General features: G+C 41.6%; 1 protein-coding gene across 1 annotated transcript in view; it reads left to right on the top strand.

Moving 5' to 3' along the window:
• Positions 1–24364, top strand: part of LOC126484755 (SET domain-containing protein SmydA-8-like) — an 88358-nt gene that overhangs the window by 20079 nt on the left and 43915 nt on the right. The window contains exon 4 of the mRNA XM_050108350.1: positions 23555–23879. Within this exon, the coding sequence (XP_049964307.1) occupies positions 23555–23879 (325 nt within the window). The remainder of the gene's footprint in view (positions 1–23554; positions 23880–24364) is intronic.

Genomic DNA, 24364 nt, shown 5'->3' with positions numbered 1-24364 from the left:
GACATCGGATTTCGTAACGAGATAATAACTGCAAGCTCTGAGAAGATGTACCACTACAGACAGTGATCTGGATGAGGTGTAGAAAATGGCTGCTAATTGTTTGTCGGTAAGCAGTTGTTCCAGAAAGCGCTACAAGTGCTTACAGTAATCCAAACATCTGGTCTGTCAGCTGTGAAAATGGTGGTAACTAGTCTTACAATAATACACATACACAATTCCCAGTTAATTTAGTTATTATTATCTAATGATCGTAAATGCTTGCACAAGCAATGGCCAAGGCAGTAGAGAGCGGGCTAGCTAAGAAGAAGGCAAGAGAGAGTTTATTAAGTACAAGTGATAAACAACAAAAAAATTCAGAAATAACATTTTGTTGATTTTTCTTACAGTTCCTCATGCATACATTAAGTTCGCCTTCTCTGGCCATGTACATAACAGGCCATCCAATTACAAAAATTAAACAGCATTTATTAAACGAAACACTCGTATATAAAACTTTAAGAACCATTTCACTCACACACGTAGGAAAAGAAATCGATGTATTGCTATAGTATCCATACGTGCCACCACTTGGAAATTGTCTAAATTCAAAATGCTTTACCGGTTTAATTTTGTGTCTTAAATATGTGTATTGGATTAGAGAGCAAACTATGCCACATCTATGTAACATAAACGTATTTTTCGATCAAATGAACAAATTGAAATACCTCAGCTTCGAGAAAGTCATTATATTGGATTGTTTATCATTGGCATCATCCAAGTTTTATACGGAGTCTGCTACTCCGTTGTCAGCAGTAAGGAAACGGCCTACTGAATTACCCTAGTACTTAAAGTATTTCTTTAGACGGTTATCTATGTGAAGTGAGCCCAAATGCTGCAACTACTGCTACGAAAACAGAAAAAATGCACCATGTTGTATTGGACAATTAATAATTAGCACTACATGAAAGATATGACACCATAGGCATATCATAAGACAGAAGAGGATACATTTTACTTGGATAACTGTCAAAATACTTTGTGCAAGATGAGTGCCAGACACATGAATCTGTCCTAAAACAACTACAAAACCTAAGGCTTGTACCACATACAAAGAATCCAAATCACGATGTGGACCGATTTCATACAATGGTTTGGATATAGGACGGCTTGGATCTTTTTCTTCTTTTTGGTCAGCAAAGTTCTGACTGCATTCATCTGTTTGTAGCACTAACATCCACCGCCCTCAATTATTTGTTGGATGCAGTCCAGTCTCTGTCTTCCACAACAATTTCTACCCTCTACAGCACCTAATGGTTCTAGTACTTCGAGAAATATTCCCAGAGGCCTTAACATACGTCGTATCAACATGTCCCCACGTAGTTTCAACGTCCTTCTGCAGCACAACATATCAGATGTGTCCATTCTGTGCTTTTCCAGTTTCTCCACAGCCCATGATTCACTTCCCTACAATCGTGTACTCCATACATGTATTCCCAGAACATTTTTCCTCAGATTAAAGCCAATGTTTCATACTGGCAGACCTTGTTTGATCAGGAATGGCCTCCTTTCCTGTGCCGGTGTGCTTTTTTGCTTTGTACACCATGTCTTATTTTGCTCCCAAGGTAGCAGAATGCCTTCACTTCGTCTGCTTCGTGGTCTCCAGTTTTGATGTTAAGTTTATTGGTGATCTCATTTATGCTACCCCTCATTACTTTCTTTTTTCTTTGGTTTAGTCTGCACTCATATTCTGGTCATTGCACTTTTAGTTCTGTTCAACAGATCCTACAATCCTTCCTTACTTTTATTGGGGATAGCAATGCCATCAGTTAACTTTTTCGTTGGTTTCCTTTCACCCTGAATTTGACTTTAACGACTGAACCTTTCTCTTGTTTCCATCATTGCTTCTTTGATGTGCAAAAGGAAGAGTAATGGCGAAAGACTGCGTCCCTACCTTACACAATTACTAATCCGTTCTTGGTTTTCTTTTCTCGTTTTTCCCCCTTGGGTCTTGTATGTAATGTAGTGAACTGAAATTGATATGTAAACCGGGTGACAGTGAAAACGAATAGACTCAACGTTAAAACATGGTAACATTTACGTTTATTATTACAGCGAAGAGCCAAAGAAACTGATAAACCTGCCTAATATCGTGTAGGGCCCCCGCGAACAAGCAGAAGTGCCGCAACACGACGTGGCATGGATTCGACTAATGAATGAAGTAGTGCTGGAGGGAACTGACACCATGAATCCTGCAGGGCTGTCCATAAATCTCTTCTGAATAGCATGTTGCAATGCATCCCAGATATGCTCAATAATGTTCCTGCATGGTGAATTTGGTGGCCAGCAGAAGTCTTTAAACTCAGAAGAGTGTTCCTAGAGCCACTCTGTAGCAGTTCTGCATGTGTCCTGCTGGAATTGCCCAAGTCCGTCGGAATGGACAATGGACATGAATGGATGCAAGTAATAAGACACGATGCTCACGTACGTCTCACTTGACAGAATCGTATCTAAACGCAACAGGGGTCTCGTGTCACTCCAACTACACCTGCCACACACCATTACAGAGCCTCCACCAGTCCGCTGCTGACATGTAGGGTTCATGGATTCATGAGGTTGTCTCCATACCCGTACACATCCATCCGTTCGATGCAATTTGGAACGAGACTTTTCCGACCAGGCAACATGTTTCCAGTCACCAACAGTCCAATGGCCGTGTTGACGGACCCAGGAGAGGCGTAAAGCATTGTGTCGTGCAGTCATCAACGCTACATAGTGGGCCTTCCGCTCCGAAAGCCCATATCGATGATGTTTCGTTGAATGGTTTGCACACTGACACTTGTTGATGGCCCAGCATTGAAATCTGCCGCAATTTGCGGAAGGGTTGCACTTCTGTCACGTTGAATCATTGTCTTCAGCGTCATTGGTCCCGTTCTTGGAGGATCATTTTCCGGCAGCAGCAACGTCGGATATTTGATGTTTTACCGGATTCCTGATATTCACGGTACATTCGTGAAATGGGTGTACGGGAAAATCCCCACTGCATTTCTACCTCGGAGATGCTGTCTCCCATAGTTCGTGCGCCGACTATAGCAACACGTTCAAACTCACTTAAATCTTGATAAGGTGTCATTGTAGCAGCACTAACAACTGCGCCAGACACTTTTCGTCTTATATGGGCGTTGCCGATGGCAGCGCTGTATATTGCCTGTTTACATATTTCTGTATCTGAATACGCATGGCGATACCAGTTTCATTGGCGCTTCAGTGTATATCAACGGCACAAATATAAACTCAGGGTGGATTTGACTGGACATAAACATCACCCAGTAACTGGGTAAATGGGATAGAGGTGGTTTAGTCACTTCAGCATACCATTTGCAGGCATAGACAGGTATTTCCTTGTCACTGCAATGCACAGATTACCTCTTATAGGGTTGTCTGGCTGCGGGTTGACAACCAACAGCTTTCAGTTCGATGTTATGTCAATTTAATGTGGCGCCTTGGATGACATATGGGGGGACGTTGATAAAATACACACACTATTGCAAAAATGCACCAAATCCACAGTTTTGGAGTTGTGGCAATGAAATTTTGTACCAAGGTTTAGATGAAAGTAACACATTTACATATAAAATCCTCTGATTATATATATTCAGCTGTTTTTCAAAAAATAATGTATGTTCGTTTTTCTCAAAAAGTATTCAAGAGATTTCCACAAAAATTTCTCTGTTTCATCTCTTTAAATGTTGTAAGCTTCTCTCATGAGGTTTTTGGAATAGGTCAAATAGGAGAATTTTCATAATTTTTAATTATAATTCCACAAGTACAATTTTAAATTCATGCAAAATTCCAAGCACTTTGCTCCATATCTCAACTTGCAAGCAGTGTTTCAAAATTTGCTCTTGAGACAACGTTTATTAGGTTTACACAAATATGTGTACAAAATTTCATAATTCTAGCTTTCATAGAATCTGAGAAAAAGGTACATAAACTTTAAAAAGCAAACTTTTCAGGAAACGCAATTTAAAGTTCAACCTAACTTTTTTCCTTATGTCACTTCTTCAGAAGGCACCACATTTGTACTCTGGGTCGTCTTTCTTTTCAAGGTTTCTCTTCTGGTTTCTTGCTGTCTGTCTTCTTTCCTTTACCAGGTGTTCAACTGACTTTTCAGCTGCAGAGACTCGCTGTAAATCTATTTTTCTCAGGATGTCTTGAGTAATACGTTCATCCTCCCGGCGGTCTCATCATTAAATACAGTAACTGCATCATAAGTTGCAATTCCGACAACTGTAGCAGATGCACATGTGTTTTTAGGGCATCGTTTCCATATGAGTTTATAAGATACGGAACACAGTCAAAGATGATCTATGAAACCAAAGAGTACGTATCACGGCCTTCTAGATGTCCCGCACACGTTTGGTTGAAAGTAATACACAGAATCGTTGACTGAGCTGGTATTGAAATGCTGCTCAAAACGTGGGCGTGGCAGTCAGGCAGCATCACACTTTTAATTAATTTTAAGGCACTTCGGATGCGGTTTCAGAATTGAAACTTTGGAACTTATTGTCCATGAGCTGTACTAACTAATAAAAAATAAACGGACAACTGTCATTTTCGATCAATTTCATCACCGTCCCCCCTTCTTCCATCTTCCACGCTGGATGACCCCTGGCTGAATTACCTTCAAGTATAGCACGGCCCTGGCGGTCTTCACGGTGATATTGTGCTTCAGTGTTGGCGACCATTGTCCGTAGTGGTTATCTTGGAAAAGAAGTCGATGTTAAACAGGCAATGGAGTCAGAAGTTCAAAATAGTTGCGCATCGGACTGCAAAGAATGTCAACTCAACACGCATCGGAAAATGAGTGCGTCACCAAGTAGCGATTAACATTATAATGAATCAGGGACTTTACTCAAAGTCCAAAAACTGATTCGACGACCGGTCGAAGGCATACTCACTGTCTCTCCTCCGATTCTTCTCTTTCTGCGTTGATCACTAACTGACTGACTGCCCACTGATACATTTTTCACTGACTGGTAAATCACTCTGTGATCTTTGAATGGTTATTCGCTGTTTATTACTGACTGCCTGCTTGCCTACTCAGTGACTGAGCACTCATATGACTGTCTCACCTCCTGCTAGACAGTTTTGTAACCCATCTCCCCAACTCTGTCTCCAGGATACTGAATTTTCTGTTATCTCATCTTTGTCATTCTTGGGCTCAGTTTTCAATTTACACAATGAACGCTCGACGCTATATAACCATGCCTCTCAGTCTTTGTACAGGGTGAAAATTTCCGATCTTGCAGGCTGATATGTAGCTAGAAAATTCTCGTATCGCTCTTCGGTGTTTATGTTGCGGTACTTCACGCTGTGGACTGCAGCCCCATAGTTTGTCGCTTCAGATGTTTACCTACATTATTAAGTTGTCAAAAAAGCAACAAACCGAGAACAAACTCACTCATTATTAATGTGAATGACAGTGATTTTCCCAAGTGACCCCTCTTGCCATCGATCAAAGTTTAAATGGGGCATCACCTTCCAAGCAAGCCAAACAATTCATTTAAACCACTCCTATTTGGCTTTTGGGAATGCCTCGCATCTCAGTTGCAGTTTGAGTGTCCACTCTATCATTGGGTAACTGGCGGTGAAGTATTGTTAATACTTTATATTACCCACCTTTCATAATAGCTTAAATCTTTTTTCCTGAGGATTTCGAACATCTTGCACAATTTTACAGTGTCAACGCTTTTCCCACGACGCAGATCTTACGAAAGTGTCTTGATTTTCTTAGCATTCGGTTCTATTATTAAACCCAACGTTAGGAGTGCGTCCTAGATGCCTTTAGTTTTCCTAAATCCAAACTGATCTTCTTATAACAGCTCCTCAATTCTATCTTCCATTCTTCTATTTTTCCATTCTTGTCAGCACACTGGACGCATGAGCTGGTAAGGTGATCGTGTGACAGTTCTTGTATTTATCTGACATTGATTACTTTGGATTGTCAGGATAATATTTTTCTGAATTTCTGATGATACAGCTCCAGTCTCTTACGATTTACACACCAACTTGAATAGTTGCTTGGTTGGAAATTACCCTAACGATTTTCGAAATTGTTAGGAAATGTCATCTGCACCTTCTGCATTATTTGATCGCAAGATTTCAAAGTTCTATTAGAATCTGGCAGATAGTGGTCACCTATATCTTCCAAGTCGCCTCTCATTTCTTTGTCTATCATGTCACTCAACAGTTACTTCCCTTGGTAGAGGCCTTCGTGTACCCCTTCCACCTATCTGATTTCTCTTCTGTGTTTAACAGTGAAATTCACCTTTGCACTCTTCATGTTGATGCCCTTTACTATTTTTAATTCCACCACACAATGTTTTGATTTTTCTATATGCTAAATGTGTCCTTCGGACGACCATTTCGTTTCCGATGTCTCCAGTCTTTTCCTGCAACCATTTTGCTTTAACTACTCTGTATTTATTAATTATTTCATTTCCAAGTGATTTATATAGCGTTATTCCTGTATTTCCGTGAAAGTTATTGTACTCATTTCTTTCATCAATCAATTGAAGAATTTCGTTTGTTGCCGGAGGTTTATTCGCTGTTGCCGTTCTTGTACCCACATTTGTCCGTCCACTTTCTATAACTGCCATTTTTAGAGATAGCTATTCATCTTCAGCTGAAATGGCAACTGTGGTATTCCTTATCGTAGTACCTACAACCTCTCAGAACGTCAAGGGCACTGTCATTCATCAATGTTTCTGCATATATCCAATAAATTATTGAGTACGTTGGTAGTAAGTGCTACTCGGGAGGAAGAGGTTGCCACAAGAGACGTTACGGATCTCGTCAAACGAGTGTGGTGACCACACAAAAAAAGAGATAAATATTAATTAATATTTCAGTCACATTTCACAGGTCATATAGATCAACAAGGTTGACGAAAGACTGCGACCGGACCCGCGAAGTACCGCAGAAGAGCATCTGCATTGCCATTATGGGGTACTCATTGGACTTGCTGTGATGCATGCTGCTTGTCAAAAAGGCAACATTCAGACAGCTAGAAGAAGTATTATAATTTTATGGATTTATAGATGAGATGAAATAAGGTCCCCGATACGCCTCGCTCCGTCTCACGCCACCGGTAATCTTTTGCATCTGTTTGTTTGTGTACGGTACCCTGTTCGTGACGTGTACATTGAGAGAGGTAACGGATCATTCAGCCTCTCCTAAACTGTCAGAATGGTTTGAGGCCGACTCCACGGGATGAGGGTGTGTACTCCAAAGTCAGTTGACGATTCAGAACATCTCCGACGTCGTCGAGAGAGGTGTGTGTACTTTGGATGCAGCTCCAAACAATATCGGAGAGTTTTGGATGGTGAATGAGCGGCCATGGATCCAGTATGGAAGTGAAACGTGGACGATAAATAGTTTAGACAAAAAGAGAATAGAAGCTTTCGAAATGTGATGCTACAGAAGAATGCTGAAGATTGGATGGGTAGATCACATAACTAATGAGGAGGTATTGACTAGAATTGGGGAGAAGAGAAATCTGTGGCACAACTTGACTAGAAGAAGAGATCGGTTGGTAGGACATATTCTGAGTCATCAAGGGATCGCCAATTTAGTATTGGAGGGCTGCGCGGAGGGTAAAAATCGTAGAGGGAGACCAAGAGATGAATACATTAAACAGATTCAGAACGATGTAGGTTGCAGTAGGTACTGGGAGATGAAGAAGCTTGCACGGGATGGAGTAGCATGGAGAGCTGCATCAAACCAGTCTCTGGACTGAAGACCACAACAACAACATAATCACATCTTTGTGTTTTCGCCTTCCATATACTGTTCACCATGTTTCTCACTCTTTTTTGTGGTTGACTATTGTTCTTTTGTCACTCAATACAACTGTTTCGTCGTACACTGTTTTTCACAACGTAAATATTGCGACTCCATTACGTGTTTTCATCTTCTTTGGTACGTTTACTTACTTGTTGCCAACCTAACGAAGTGTATGTTCGAGAATAACTTCTATTTATGATGTTTATAACGTGTGTGTGTGTGTGTGTGTGTGTGTGTGTGTGTGTGTGTGTATGAGTGAGAGAGAGGGGGGGGATAGAGCCGACGAGATTTTTTTTTTGGTGGGGGGGGGGCGGCGTGTGTACTAGCTGTTTAGCGAGTGGTTGAAAACTTTGGTGAAAGCTGATTTGACTTTTCGTTCCAATATTCCGTGAAGCGGCTCATGGATGATTGAGCGTAAAGATGTTGGGTTCTATTATTATTATATTGGACAGTATTATTATATTAATACTTTTTGCGAACGTTATCCTATTATTTTATCGATTAGTGTAAATAATGGATTGCTTGGCATGTGTACTTGGTCATTCAACAGGACTTTCCCCTCTGCTTTGGTTTTCTGTATGTGATGATTTTCTTGCATGGTTAGGAAGCGTTTTTTATTGTTGATTCTAGTTATTTTCATGTCATCTTCTCTAGTGGTTGGTTTGTGGTCATTTTCTCTTAGGTGTTCTGCAAATGTGGAGTGCTTTGTCCCATATTTCCAGGCTCTCATGTGTTCATTGTATCTGACATCAAATGATCTCCCTGTTTGCCCTATGTATGTGTCTTCATAAGTGTTACACTGTAGCTCGTATATACCTGCTTTCTGGTATATGTCTCTGTTTTTTGTCAGTTTTGGGGTGTACTTTTGTATAGAATTGTCTGTTGTGTATGCTCTGTTTATTCCCTGTCTTTTGAAAATGTTGGTGGTTTTATGGGTGAGTTTGAGTTTGTATGTCATTGTGTACCATCGTGTGTTTTCTTTAATCTTTTTCTGATTATCCTGTGTAGTTGTTATGGGACTGCGTGTTGATTTTGGTTCTGTTATGTTGTTGTCTGTGCTTTGGATCTTTCTGCTTTTATTTTACTTTTAATTTTGTTGTTTAGCTTTGTGACTGTGTTATTATTGTAAGCATTATTTTGCGCTATCTGCATTATTCTGTCTAGTTCTTTTTGGCAGCTTTCTTCAGTGAGTGGCACTGTGTTGATTCTATGGAGCATGTGTCGAAGTGCTGCTTGCTTTCGTGCTTGTGGGTGGTTCGAGAATTGGGGAATGATAATGTCTGTTGCTGTATGTTTACAGTAATTTTCAAACGTATGCTTATTGTTTTGTTTTTGATTGTTATATCCAGTAAGTTAATTTTGTTGTTCTGTTCTCTCTCAATTCCGAATTTTATATATTTATGTATCTTGTTGATGTCAGTATGTAGTTTTTCAATTTTTGTTTGTGGTTCATCTAGTAAGCAAAGGATGTCATCCATATACCTGAACCAATATAACATGTTGTATTCCTTTGCTACTATTTTTGTGAAAGTGATCTGTCCAATGTGGTTTACAAAAATATTTGCTAAGGCTCCTGAAACTGGGGACCATACTGGCAATCCATCTTCTTATAAATAAAATTCATTATTGAATTGGAAATATGGGATAGATAAAGTAACTAGCAGCAGGAAAAGGCAGTTTTATTTACAAAACAAGTATTTATATGACATGTGGAATAATCGGGTCGACTGCCGGATGTTTGTGTCGCTCTGGCACAATATTTCGGCCACGTAACTCGTTGCCTTCTTCAGGTGCTACCTGAGACTGCCGTATTGGAGGATCTTGTCCAGTATTTATGCCCAGAGGGCGCTGGGTGCTCTCTTTGACGTCCGCGCCCGCCTGGCGCTGCTTGTAAGGTGATGTTTCTTCCCCGGTGCTCCCTCGGACGTCCGCGCCCGACTTGGTCTCCATCTGTGGTAGTTCTCTGAGGCCTGTCCTTTGTTGGGCGCTCCATTCGCGGTCCGCGCCCGCCTGGCGCTGCTCCTGAGGTATTGGCACTTCCCTGGTGCTCCGACGGTCGTCCGTGCTCGAAATACTGTACCAGAGCGACACAAACATCCGGCAGTAGACTCGATTATTCCACATGTCAAGATCTCGCCGGGAAAGCCTGAAGAGTACAAGTATTTGTATGCTTGCAGCGGAGGATGGCCACACAAACAAACTCAGTTCATCAGCCTATAATTCTGAGACTGACACGTGTAATTTACCTCGCAGAAGCACACGCTAATAGAATAGAGCCGATTGCTTAAAGGCTTGGTGCGCAGTCCACTGAGCCTTCATAAACAATTTCCATGGCGGACGGACGTGCAATTTAACTATCCATGAAAATGTTAGTCTCGGTGCTAATAAAGCGCTTTTACAAATGCTAACGCTGTTTGAACACTACGTTCAGTGTTCGAAACAATTTCTGAGTAGTAGCAGGTTTTAGTTCCACCCAGATACACGTAAGTCGATCGGGTAGTGACTTTAGTTGAGAGAAGAAGTATAATTTTTGCCTGTTAATATGTTTAGAATGATGGGTGTGCCACTGCTATATCAAGATGAAGTTTTAACTCCTAATGCAAATGAGCAAGTCGTTCATTCTGAAGTTTAATTTCAAGTTCTGTTTTAAAAGGCCGACCTAAAGACCCACTTCATAGCGCATTTTCAAATTCTATTGTTTGTAAGTTTTACATTTAAAAAATTCAGAATTTTGTTAGACATTACTTTCGTTCACATTCCGGCTAACGTGTTAGTAATTATTACTTTGTGAGTATTTCGCTCAGTATCTTTAAATGATGTACGGACGTCTCATAAAGGTGTGCACGGGGAGGTGGGCGCCTGAGGTCAACGTCCCTCGTGTGTATTCGCTAATTTGCAGGTGACAAATGTGACTATGGCTACGAAACCCATGTATTCATCTGTTGCCGATCAGGAGAACACTACAGTCCTTAAGTGTAAATATTATTTTCATTATAGTCTCAACTACATTATTTTGGTGACTAACCATCTCCTTTTCTGACCACCTATTCATAAAATTTCAGACTGGGTAATTATGTAATGCAACAGTAGAGCAGCACAACGGAGCTACCATTGTGTGCAATGGTAATTTACATGCTGAAAGTTCAGTGTATGGGGAGTGTCTGTAGAGGCTACAGTCTGCAGTAATTGTGTTGGCACCACGCCTACACCGGCAAATGGGTCGCAAGGCGCCAAACACTCAACTCCCCCCATGAACCATGGACGTTGCCGCTGGTGGGGAGGCTTGTGTGCCTCAGCTATACATATGGCCGTTCGTAGGTGCAACCACAACGGAGGGGTATCTGTTGAGAGGCCAGACAAACGTGTGGTTCCTGAAGAGGGGCAGCGGCCTTTTCAGTAGCTGCAGGGGCAACTTCTGGATGATTGACTGATCTGGCCTTGCAACACTAACCAAAACGGCCTTGCTGTGCTGGTACTGCAGACGGCTGAAAGCAAGGGGAAACTACAGCCGTAATTTTTCCCGAGGGCATGCAGCTTTACTGTATTGTTAAATGATAATGGCGTCCTCCTGCGTAAAATATTTCGGAGGTAAAACAGTCCCCTATTCGGATCTCCGCTCGGGGACTACTCAGGAGGACGCCGTTATCAGGATAGAGAAAACTGGCGTTCTACGGATCGGAGCGTGGAATGTCAGATCCCTTAATCGGGCAGGTAGGTTAGAAAATTTAAAAAGGGTAATGGATAGGTTGAAGTTAGATATAGTGGGAAGTAGTGAAGTTCGGTGGCAGGAGGAACAAGACTTCTGGTCATGTGAATACAGAGTAATAAATACAAAATCAAATAGGGGTCATGCAAGTAGGTTCAATAATGAATAAAAAACTAGGAGCACGGGTCAGCTAGTACGAACAGCATAGTGAACGCGTTATTGTAACCAAGATAGACACGAAGCCCACACCTACCACAGCAGTACGAGTTTATATGCCTAGCTCTGCATATGATGAAAAGATTGAAGAAATGTATAATTAGATAAAAGAAGTTATTCAGATAGTGAAGGGAGACGAAAATTTAAGTCATTGATAACTGGAATTCGATTGTAGGAAAAGGAAGAGACGGAAAAGTAGTAGGTTAATATGGAATGGGGCTAAGGAATGAAAGAGGAAGTCGCCTGGTAGAATTTTGCACAGAGCATAACTTAATCATAGCTAACACTTAGTTTAAGAATCATGAAAGAAGGTTGTATATGTGGAAGAGGCCTGGAGACACTGGAAGGTTTCAGATAGATTAATGGTAAGACAGAGATTTAGGAACCAGGCTTTAAATTGTAAGATATTTCCAGGGGTAGATGTGGACTCTGACCACAATCTAATGGTTATGAAGTGTAGAGTAAAACTGAAGAAACTGCAAAGAGGTGGAAATTTAAGAAGATGGGACCTGGATAAACTGACTAAAGCAGTAGTTGTACAGAGTTTCAGGCAGAGCATAAGGGAACAATTGACAGGAATGGGGGAAAGAAATACAGTAGAAGAAGAATGGGTAGCTTTGAGGGATGAAGTAGTGAAGGCAGCAGAGGATCGAGTAGGTAAAAATCCGAGGGCTAGTAGAAATCCTTGCGTAACAGATTAGATATTGAATTTAACTGATGAAAGGAGAAAATATAAAAATGCAGTAAATTAAGCAGGCAAAAAGGAATACAAACGTCTCAAAAATGAGATCGACAGTAAGTGCAAAATGGCTAAGCAGGGATGGCTACAGGAAAAACGTAAGGATGTAGAGGCATAAATTACTGCGGTTAAGATAGATACCGCCTACAGGAAAATTAGAGAGAGCTTTGGAGGATGGAAAACCAGTTCTAACCAAAGAAGGGAAAGCAGAAAGGTGGAAGGAGTATATAGAGGGTTTATACAAGGGCGATGTACTTGAGGGCAATGTTATGGAATTGGAAGAGAACGTAAGTGAAGATGAAATGGGAGATGTGATACTGTGTGAAGAATTTGACAGAGCTCTGAATGACCTAAGTCGAAACGAGGCGTCGGGAGTAGATAACATTGCATTAGAACTACTGACAGCCTTGGGAGAGCCAGTCCTGAAAAAACTCTACCATCTAGTGAGCAAGATATGTGAGACAGGCGAAATACCCTCAGACTTCAAGAATAATAAAATAATTCCAATCCCAAAGAAAGCAGGTGGTCACAGGTGTGAAAATTACCGAACTATCAGTTTAATACGTCACGGCTCCAAAATACTTACACGAATTCTTTACAGACGAATAGAAAAAGTGGTAGAAGCCGACCTTGGGGAAGATCAATTCGGATTCTGTAGAAATGTTGGAACACGTGAGGCAATACTGACCATACGACTTACATTAGAAGATAGGTTAAGGAAAGGCAAACCTATGTTTCTAGCATTTGTATACAAAAAGCTTTTATCAGAGTTGACTGGAATACTCTCTTTCAAATTTTGAAGGTGGCAGGGGCCAAAAACAGGGAAGGAAAGGCTATTTACAATTTGTACAGGAACCAGATGGCAGTTATAAGAATCGAGGGGCATGAAAGGGAAGCAGCGGTTGGTAATTGATTGAGAGAGGGTTCTAGCCTATCCCCGATGTTATTCGATCTGTATATTGAGCAAGCAGAGAAGGAAACGAAAGAAAAATTCGGAGTTGGAGTTAAAATCCATGGGGAAGAAATAAAAACTTTGGGGTTTACCGATGATATTGTAATTCTGTCAGAGACAGCAAAGGACCTGGAAGAGCAGTTGAACGGAGTGGACAGTGTCTTGAAAGGGGGATATATGATGAACATCAACAAAAGCAAAACGAGGATAATGGAATGTAGTCTAATTAAATCAGATGATGTTAAGCGGATTAGATTAGGAAATGAGGCAAATAAAGTAGTGGATGAGTTCTGCTATTAGGGGAACAAAACAACTGATGATTGTCGAAGTAGAGAGAAGATGAAATGTAGACTAGCAATGGCAAGAAAAGCGTTTCTGAAGAAGAGAAATTTATCAATATGGAGTGTAGATGTAAGTGTCAGGAAGTCTTTTCTAAAAGTATTTATATTGAGTGTAGCCATGTGAAACATGGACGATAAGTAGTTTAGACAAGAAGAGAAGATTTCGAAATGTGGTGAAGATTTGATGGGTAGATCACGTAACTAATGAGGAGGTAATGAACAGAATCGGGGAGAAGAGGAATCTGTGGCACAAATTGACTAGAAGAAGGGATCGGTTGGTAGGACTTGGTCTGACGCATCAAGGGATCACCAATTTAGTATTGGAGGGCGGCGTGGAGGGTAAAAATCGTAGAGGGAGGCCAAGAGATGAATACACTAAATAGATTCAGGAGGAAGTAGGTTGCAGTAGGTACTGGGAGAGGAAGAGGCTTGCACAGGATAGAGCAGCATGGAGAGCTGCATCAAACCAGTCTCAGGACTGAAGACAACAACAAAAATAACAGCAACGCCGATCAGATACTAAATCTGATCCCTTCAGGTTTGGTCTTCAATCTTGTTTATCACGAACACGCATCCAGTAATAGGGGTAATTAGGTGTAATCCGTATTACTAAATGGCTAAGACGGTGTATTGTCCCAGTTGCAGGAAGCTATCTAACAGCTTTCCGCAGCAAGGAAAATTTGATTCTTAGTATTTCGTATGGTTACTGACCGAATTTAAAAATAAATTATATACGGTTATAATCTTCGTATTAAGAGGCGTAATATTGCGTTCAAGGTTTAGCAAAATAAGTCAAGCATTCAAGTTAGAGACTGTGTGAATGTATCGAGACCGAGGAACTCACGACGCGGAAATTCCGCAGTCTACATTCATCTAGTATTTGAGAGTGGAAGAATTTACAGACTTCTGACAAACTTGACTCATATTACTAAAATTTTCGAACTTTTCCTAGCTGACTCCCTCCCACAAACTAATGAAAGGAAAAAGGGTTATTGCTAGCTACGTTTCCATTGTTTATGTAGTAAAACTTTAGCATCAGTCATGACGTTGTAATTTATAACTTATTTACTGCTAACACATTTTGCAGACAGTATCCATATATACCACTGAATGTATATGCAAAATTATATCACTGTACGAGTGATAGTTTAGGAGAAATGAAGTTTGCACAAATTGTTACTGGTTTGTTTAGAAACCACGACACCTGCTAAGTTCCAGCCACTTTCCTCTGAGAATACTAGAGTGCTTTTTGATCTTTTTGAAGGGTCCTCGGGCTTAGTTTTTCAGCGGTGGAACAATATTTGAGTGTGATTGGTACCTAAGTCAGACAATTTCTGTAGTCTAGTGGTATTTTTCAATTTCTGAACTTTTACGTTAAAACCAACGTATAGAAAGTCATTGTTTGCGCACACCTGTATTATCACATTATTAAACAACGGGTATCGATCAGAAATTGACCATCCTCATACTACGCAAAAGGCGAAAATTAGGCACAGCGAGTAATTAGGAAAACAGTTATAATTTACTGATCACTATTTGTGTCGTATTTTATGCTTAGAATGTAGAACCATAATCAGATGCATGAGAAAACGTAGCTATTACGAAGCATCATCGAACATGTTAATTCAGCTATTACACTGGAGCACATATAGCACACAACAGATTCTGCGACGAAGAATATGGCAAGACTGAAGTGCCTTATTACTCTTCTAGCTTTCCGATGTTTTTATGAATGAAGGTCAAATGCCACTTCAGTATTGCCATGGGCTTCACAACAGTAGATGCTGTGTGTGCTCCAGTGATGTAGCTTTTCACAGCCGGCCGCTGTGACCGAGCGGTTCTAGGCGCTTCACTCTGGAACCGTACCACCGCTACGGTTGCAGGTTCGAATCCTGCCTCGCGGATGGATGTGTCTGATGGCCTTAGGTTAGTTAAGTTTAAGTAGTTCTAAGTTCCAGGGGACTGATGACCACAGATGTTAAGTCCCATAGGGCTCAGAGGCATTAGAACCAATCTGCATTCACATGTTGGTTAAAGGCATGATGGTTGGTAACAGCTATTTATCATGCATCTGATAACGATGCCACATTGCAAGTATACAACACGTTTTAAATGATGATTAGTAGGCCTATATTACGATTGTTTTGCTTGACGCTCAAGCAGAGGCAGGGCGCACTCGTTTAGCACGTAACTTGATCGATGCGTCATGTATCTACATCTACATTTATACTCCGCAAGCCACCCAACGGTGTGTGGCGGAGGGCACTTTACGTGCCACTGTCATTACCTCCCTTTCCTGTTCCAGTCGCGTATGGTACGCGGGAAGAACGACTGTCTGAAAGCCTCCGTGCGCGCTCTAATCTCTGTAATTTTACATTCGTGATCTCCTCGGGAGGTATAAGTAGGGGGAAGCAAGATATTCGATACCTCATCCAGAAACGCACCCTCTCGAAACCTGGCGAGCAAGCTACACCGCGATGCAGAGCGCCTCTCTTGCAGAGTCTGCCACTTGCGTTTGTTAAACATCTCCGTAACGCTATCACGGCTACCAAATAACCCTGTGACGAAACGCACCCCTTTTCTTTGGAACTTCTCTATCTCCTCCGTCAACCCGATCTGGTACGGATCCCACACTGATGAGCAATACTCAAGTATAGGTCGAACGAGTGTTTTGTAAGCCACCTCCTTTGTTGATGGACTACATTTTCTAAGGACTCTCCCAATGAATCTCAACCTGGTACCCGCCTTACCAACAATTAATTTTATATGATCATTCCACTTCAAATCGTTCCGCACGCATACTCCCAGATATTTTACAGAAGTAACTGCTACCAGTGTTTGTTCCGCTATCATATAATCATACAATAAAGGATCCTTCTTTCTATGTATTCGCAATACATTACATTTGTCTATGTTAAGGGTCAGTTGCCACTCCCTGCACCAAGTGCCTATCCGCTGCAGATCTTCCTGCATTTCGCTACAATTTTCTAATGCTGCAACTTCTCTGTATACTACAGCATCATCCGCGAAAAGTCGCATGGGACTTCCGACACTACCTACTAGGTCATTTATATATATTGTGAAAAGCAATGGTCCCATAACACTCCCCTGTGGCACGCCAGAGGTTACTTTAACGTCTGTAGACGTCTCTCCATTGATAACAACATGCTGTGTTCTGTTTGCTAAAAACTCTTCAATCCAGCCACACAGCTGGTCCGATATTCCGTAGGCTCTTACTTCGTTTATCAGGCGTCAGTGCGGAACTGTATCGAACGCCTTCCGGAAGTCAAGAAAAATAGCATCTACCTGGGAGCCTGTATTTAATATTTTTTGGGTCTCATGAACAAATAAAGCGAGTTGGGCCTCACACGATCGCTGTTTCCGGAATCCATGTTGATTCCTACATAGTAGATTCTGGGTTTCCAAAAACGACATGATACTCGAACAAAAAACATGTTCAAGGTTTAAGGGCAGATCTAGGGCAAAAAAGGGAAAGTTTTGAAGTTTTTAGTGGTCAATTTGTTGATTGATGTTTTAAGAACGACATATCACAGTTTCGTGGTCTAAAAAAAATGTTCTTTGGCCATCTTTGCCAGATACTCTTCCTTCTCCCATGCTGTGATCCACACCATCACTACGCTTGACTTCTTTTTTGTCTTAATTTTTCGATCACACAATCCTAAGGAACTACAGAGGTACATAGAACATTGTGACAATGATTATAATAGCCCGTGCAGTGGCAGAAATTAGAAGACGGATAACCACTGGGAGGTGCTAACAGACTGGCAGACAAAGAAATTAACACATTACAAATATATTGTGGAAAAGCCATCAGTGACAATGCACACAGTGTGCACACAATGCATTAAGCAGTGTGGGAAATATTCTTACAGAAACTTTCCACAGGTGAGAATCCCCAGCACTTTATGTATGACATATCGCGCTGAAAACATCTGCAGCAGAAGCTAGTGGAAATCTATATACCCACATGGTTTGGTACTTGCAGTTTTAAATGTTATAAAGCCAATTCTCAGATACCTAGCCAACCCTGAACTACTTAAAAAATGTGTACAGCGGAAAACACAAAATACGAATGAGAGCTATAATCACCTTACATGGATGCGTTTCCCGTAAACAGTATTTGTGTCCCCAAGTATTGTGTATACAGCTGCATGTGATGCCTGTCCAGTGTTTAATAGTGAAAATGTAAGCAGGATTTCTGCACAGAGTAGGATTCCACCAAGTGCATTCAAATGAAGATAGTCAGAGGCATTGATGAAGAAGACTTGACAATGTCCAAGCAGCAGAAGAAAGTAAAATAGGGGTGGGAGGGAGAGGAACCAGAGGAAGAGAATACCCCAGTATGACAAAGAAGAGAATTAAGATTATGAATATGGACATATTCAAGGACTAGACGTGTGGGAGTGTTGTTAGAAAATGAAATAAAAACCTTAATTGACATCTGCCTTATTTTTGAGATATAATGTACGTTTTCTCAGGGATGATAGAAGCTAAAATCCTGAAATTTCTCATAATGCTTAAAAATGACTTACTAAATAATCCTTTGTGGTACTTTTTTTTACCTTGTGTCTGATAAATGTTCTCCTTTACTTAATTACGAATGTGGAGCAGTCTCGGTTAATACAAAACAGAAAAACTGGTTTGAAAGTAACTAAGAGCTTTAATAAAAATCTATTGCACCTATTTTACCAGCGTTTGATTTAGATGTACACTGTGAAGTTTAAAGTTTAATACTTCATTCAGTTATGAGAAAAGGTACTGAAATCCCTGGACTAGCAGGAAAGAGCGAGTGAGGTTACATTTGTGGAAAGGGATAAAAATAAGTTTCTGTCAGTTACACCCAACACATAAATTTTATTAGTTAAAACACACAATAACATAAGCAAGAATTAAAAACTCTCAAGGTTTTAACGAAAGAGCACCTTTGATTGATTTAAATCAGCTGAAAGCCACATACGAAAATCCAGGGCCCAAGGCCTAAGCAAGGCTGCTCTGCCGCCAACCGACCGACTCCCCAACACCCGGAAACGGTCAAAAGATCAAATACACGTCGGCGATGACACAACGACCAACCAACGGTCGTTGAAGCTCCAGTCTTCTTCAGTCTGACAGTACATGTGTGTCGCCAGTGGTCGGCAAATGCTGGTCGTCCACACTTCACTGGCCCACCGTGCCCGACGCTCCTTCGTCCCCGACTGCTGCTCCGAGTCCGACTGCACTGCTGCTACGTCTCCAACCGACTTGCCGACACACAACGACCCGGAAATACTATCGGCCGCTCCAGTGCACAATCGGTACGCGCTGCTGCTGCCACTCACGGGCAAGTAAGCTACGAAGTTAGTGACGCCAGTACACGGAATAAGAAAACGAGGCGGCAGTACCGTAATCGAAGATGACAAACAACAAATGGCACGAACACGAGCCGTGCATGGCTCAGGTACAGTATACGTACAATGGCAACTACGAATTCAAATCGTTATAAAATGAATGTCCATTGTGACGGTACAAACCCCCTTACTAGACGAATATTTCTAGCATGCGCGGACAGCTTTGTGGAGATCGAGCGCGCTACATGGTGAGCGATTCGCGGAAGCACGTGGCGCGCCCGCGCGAGATTTGCAATGGTCGGTGAGATGGTCTCCGGCGTCGGGTGGCCATGTGGCCCGCAGCTTGGGGCACTGTTTTGTTTTTCGCGAATTACGCGATAACTATGTAACTTATGGTGAAGAGCGACTCGGCAGTGGATTGTGCTCAGCAATATGCAACTTCTGAAAGATTGATCTTTATTTCAAGTCATGAGACGCAAAAGTTATAGTAATCTCAAAATCGGTTAATATCACTAATACTGAAAGATTAATAAAAATAGTAAATAACAACTAACAGGGATGAGCGAGCACTCATCAAAAACGTATCGTCATAGCAGATCGAGTGCTGTAGTTATATGTTAAGATTCATAAATAATTAAGCCCGTAAAGAGCAATAATCAAAGTTTGAGGGAAAATTGTTTATAAAATTCAATAGAAAATTCATGACGTAAATAACGGCACTATATAATATTTTGGATGGCATTACACGTATTTTAAACTAGTTAAGTTATACTATACACTTAACTTGCAATAGTTTTCATTGTTTGCAAATTAATATTAACATTTATCGCTTATAATTAATTAATTATTATAGACATGAAGATTTTGAGCAGCGCAATGTGTACATCGCTATAGATTACGTCTAAAGATGGTGCTTTATGCAGTTCTGTGTTAAAACTTTGCAGCACAGATGTGAGCAAACAAATTTGCGCTAAGTGGCGAAATCTTGCAAAAACTAAAACTTCATTTACAGCCGATAGAATAATGCTAGAAATTAATGTAACATAGAAAATAAGATGTACTTTTTAGCACGGTTCCGATAGTGTACCTATTTCTGTCAAGGGGTGTATGTATCAAAATTTGTAACCTTAACTGGTGAGATTGGTACTTGCATAACCAGGGGGTGGACATCCGAGCCTATATAAGCGAGCGGCCATCTTGGCCAGGGGTCAGTCGTTGGCCAGTCGTTTTGGAGGGTGGGTGGCGAGCAAGCCCCACTTTTGGGTGGCCAATGTGGTCGATTCAGTAAGAATTTTTCGCGCCGATTTATTTCGACAAAGAGAATTGTTTAACAGTGCATGTGTGCAAGCATATGTTTGGTGAACTGGAAGTGCTACGATTATTTGTGTGAGTACGATTTACGAGGTATACATCGTCGTAAGTGAACATGTGGCGACCTGTGATTTCGCCCCAAAACTGTTAGAACAAAGAGGACAGTGGGACTTGTGGTTCTGTTCGAATTGATTGAGTTATTTTCGTTTATGGCAGCCTACATTACTGCTGTTGGGGGCTCGGAGTCAAATTATTATTAAAGTAAAACTGTAAACCGTCTCACCAGTGCTAATTTCATTGTATGAAAGAAAAGGACAACGCCAATAAATAGTGATTGAACTGTGTCTTGAAAAACTGATATTGCTGTAATAATCGCCTAATTTTTGTTCCCTAGCATAAACTGTACTCATGTCTGAGTGAATAATTAATTGAAAAACTATAACAAATGAGCGGGTGTGGAACAGTGTGTAATGTTGATGCATTAATTTGTTCTGAAATCGGTGCTGATATTCAAGACAATAACGGCGGGTTAAAAGCTGTGAGCTATCTGGGGAAGTTAACCTTGCATTACTGAGCAACTGTTTCACCAGGTATCCAGTCTAGCTTACCAAATTCCCAACCAGACTAACATTAATTATAATCTTTCAGTAGTCATCTTACGATAACCGGTGATATATATATATATATATATATATATATATATATATATATATATATATATATATATATATAAAAGACAATTTAAATAAATAAAAATAAATAAATCGGTTTATATTTGGACATTTATTTTAACATTGATCATTGTTCCGTTAAAATATAAGCATATTAAACTTTATTCATAACTAAACTGGTACCTTATTTAGGATTGTAAAAATGTGAGTTTGTAATCTCACGGAACACATCAAATATTGAGCCAAGATTGGGAGACTGCATACAACACTGCATTCATGAAATAACACACGAAGAACGTTGAAACATATGCAAGAGGAAATTAACCACAACCAACTGATTCAATTTTCACCCAAAGAAGTTACAGTCGTAGCGCAATGTTGTACGTCATGAAATTACCACACACTGGTATACTAAATTCGTACTAACTCTCTGTGAAATCTTCCTGAAAAGAATAGCTGAGGGCTACTTTGATGCTGACACCACATGCTTCGTGTGGTCAACTTGGTTCACACAAAGAGTATAACTCCACAATAGTTTTGATAGTCAAAATAAATTACATCGAAACGCAATTTATAAAAGAAAAATCTCGAACTGGTTACTATTGTGTTACTATTAGCCTGATGGGTCAAACAATTGTATAAGCACGTGGTACTGGTATCACAAAGTACAGCCCACGTGGTTGAACATAAAGAAAAGTTGCTATATTGAAAAATATTGTCAAGACGACACGTTATAATCTCACGCACATTCGCATTTAAGACTGATGATCTTAGAGTTACGAATCACCCACAGGTGGTCCCACATTACTCACAAAGTAGTGACAAAGCAACTACTGGAAGATATTATGTGTGGTGTCACCGCCAGACACCACACTTGCTAGGTGGTAGCTTTTAAATCGGCCGCGGTCCGCTAGTATACGTCGGACCCGCGTGTCTCCACTATCAGTGATTGCAGACCGAGCGCCGCCACACGGCAGGTCTAGAGAGATTTACTAGCACTCGCCCCAGTTGTACGGACGACTTTGCTAGCGACTACACGGACGGAGACTCTCTCATTTGCCGAGAATATAGATAGCATAGCCTTCAGCTAAGTCAATGGCTACGACCTAGCAAGGCGCCATTTATCCTTTGCTATGTATCTACTGAAGCATGTACAGTAACAAGACCAATGTTCACCAATTGTGGATTAAAGTTAAGTATTCCAGAAGCTACATACTTTTCTTCATAGCATTCATTACGTATCCTGTTTCAGACCTCACGCCAGCCTGCGTGAGTTTAAGCGCGTGCCTTTCGGTTACCCGTCACTGTGGACTGGCTGTCTTGTCAGTCCACAACTTTATGAACTTCACACTCGAATTACACTGCCTTGCAATTTAAGATAACATTAGATATTTTAGATCTAAATCTGAAATAAAGGTGATTAAATTTTCAGTTAGGCTGAACTTAAGAAATCCATTGTCCTACGGACTTAGCAGAGACGCGCTTAGCCGGAGATCTTACCATTTCAGACGCTCATCGCGGACCGACTGCCGTGGGCCCCTACCAAGGGTGCTTCGAGATACAAAACGGAAGTGACCAGCGAGGCAACTTCCTAACCCAACATGACAAGGGATGGACAGGACCATACTAAGAGTAGAAACCTCTTTGCTTTTAGAAAGCGTAGCTACCTCTTCCGACGCTGGTCCTACTGTTCTCTAGCAGACAGGCTTGTCTGCTACCATCAAGCATGCAACTAGAAATACATTTGCTAATTCATCCTTTCACACAGAAGGGAAGGGGGATGACAGTATCTTATCATATACAGTATATAAAGGAAAGCGGATGTAGGTTCCGTATGAGACTGTGTGACATGAATTACATATAAACTGTGTTTTAAAGTGTAGTAGTGTGACAGATCGTTCTTGATTATGTGTAAAAGTAACACGTTTCACTGCTCAATCTCCTCCCAGATAGTCAGAAATACCACAGTAAATTTAGAAGTGGAATTTATGCCGTAAATGACAACAGTTTAAAAAAATTAACATGAAAGGAATCCCACAGATACCTTTCAAGTGTATCAATGCGCCAAGTGTGGAAATCATCACCTGAGACTTACGTGAGAGCCAAAAACTGCAATAACATTTTTGAACCAACATTTGTATATGCACATTTGTGTGAACTCTGCAACCGCACATTATTATTTACCGCCCCGTCGCACCATGAACATTATCAAACAATAACTGCACAGAAAACCACGCACAATGTTCACGTAACAGTCTCCAGGTTTAATATTTTCACTGTAGTAGCGTAGGAGATATCGATGTTTAAATGTCGGTATGCATATTGGATTGCGTCTGCCCTTAACTATTCGTCTGTGTGTGCAGACTGGGTAGACTAATGTTTTGCTTATAGATAGAGACGTGCTGTGACAGTATATCCCCAGCGGGCTGCCTGTGGCCGTGTGCAGGAGTTCGGGTCGCTGCTGTCTGCGCTGCGCTGCGGGCGCGGCGGCTGCCCAGGCGCCGTGGTCAGCGAGGACCCGCTGGACGCGTCGTCCCCGTGGCGCTGCGGCACCTGCGGCCGGCAGTTGGGTGCGGCCAAGGCGCGCGCCACGTTGGCAGCCCTGGGGGCCGTGCTGGCCAGGGTGGACACGGGCAGCGCCGAGGCGGTGGCCGCGCGCCTCCACTGCCCAGCGCTGGCCCAGCTGCTGCACCCCTCCAACCAGGTCGCCGTCGAGCTCAAGAGCTGCCTCGTCTGGCACTACGGACACTCCGCCAGCTACACCTGGCGAGGTGAGACCGCTCTGCCCTGCCTCGTCACACGTCCACATGTAGCAGTCGGGCAAATTTCAGTCTAGCTGCTACTCTGTGAACACATTCAAACGCCCTGGCCGGCAGGGTGGCCGAGCGGTTCTAGGCGCTATAGTCTGGAACCACGCGACCGCTACGGTCGCGGTTTCGAATCCTGCCTCGGGCATGCATGTGTGTGATGTCCTTAGGTTAGTTAGGTTTAAGTAGTTCTACGTTCTAGGGGACTGATGACCTTAGAAGTTAAGTCCCATAGTGCTCAGAGCCATTTTTTTGGAACGACCTGCTTCACCCGCAGGACAGGGCAGGTAGTTTAAATTGTGGAAAAGGGCCAAAATAAGGGGCTGTCAGTTACACTCGAACATGTTGGTGTTGTTCAGAGACTGATTTGATGCAGCTCTCCATGCTATGCTGTCCTGTACAAGCTTCTTCATTTCCCAGTACCTACTGCAGCCTACATTCTTCTGAAT

The sequence above is a fragment of the Schistocerca serialis genome, chromosome 6, assembly GCF_023864345.2.
Source record: "Schistocerca serialis cubense isolate TAMUIC-IGC-003099 chromosome 6, iqSchSeri2.2, whole genome shotgun sequence".
In the NCBI taxonomy this organism is placed as follows: Eukaryota; Metazoa; Arthropoda; class Insecta; order Orthoptera; family Acrididae; genus Schistocerca; species Schistocerca serialis.
Note: the sequence above shows the minus strand (reverse complement) of the source record. Positions and strands in the feature narration are given on the sequence as shown.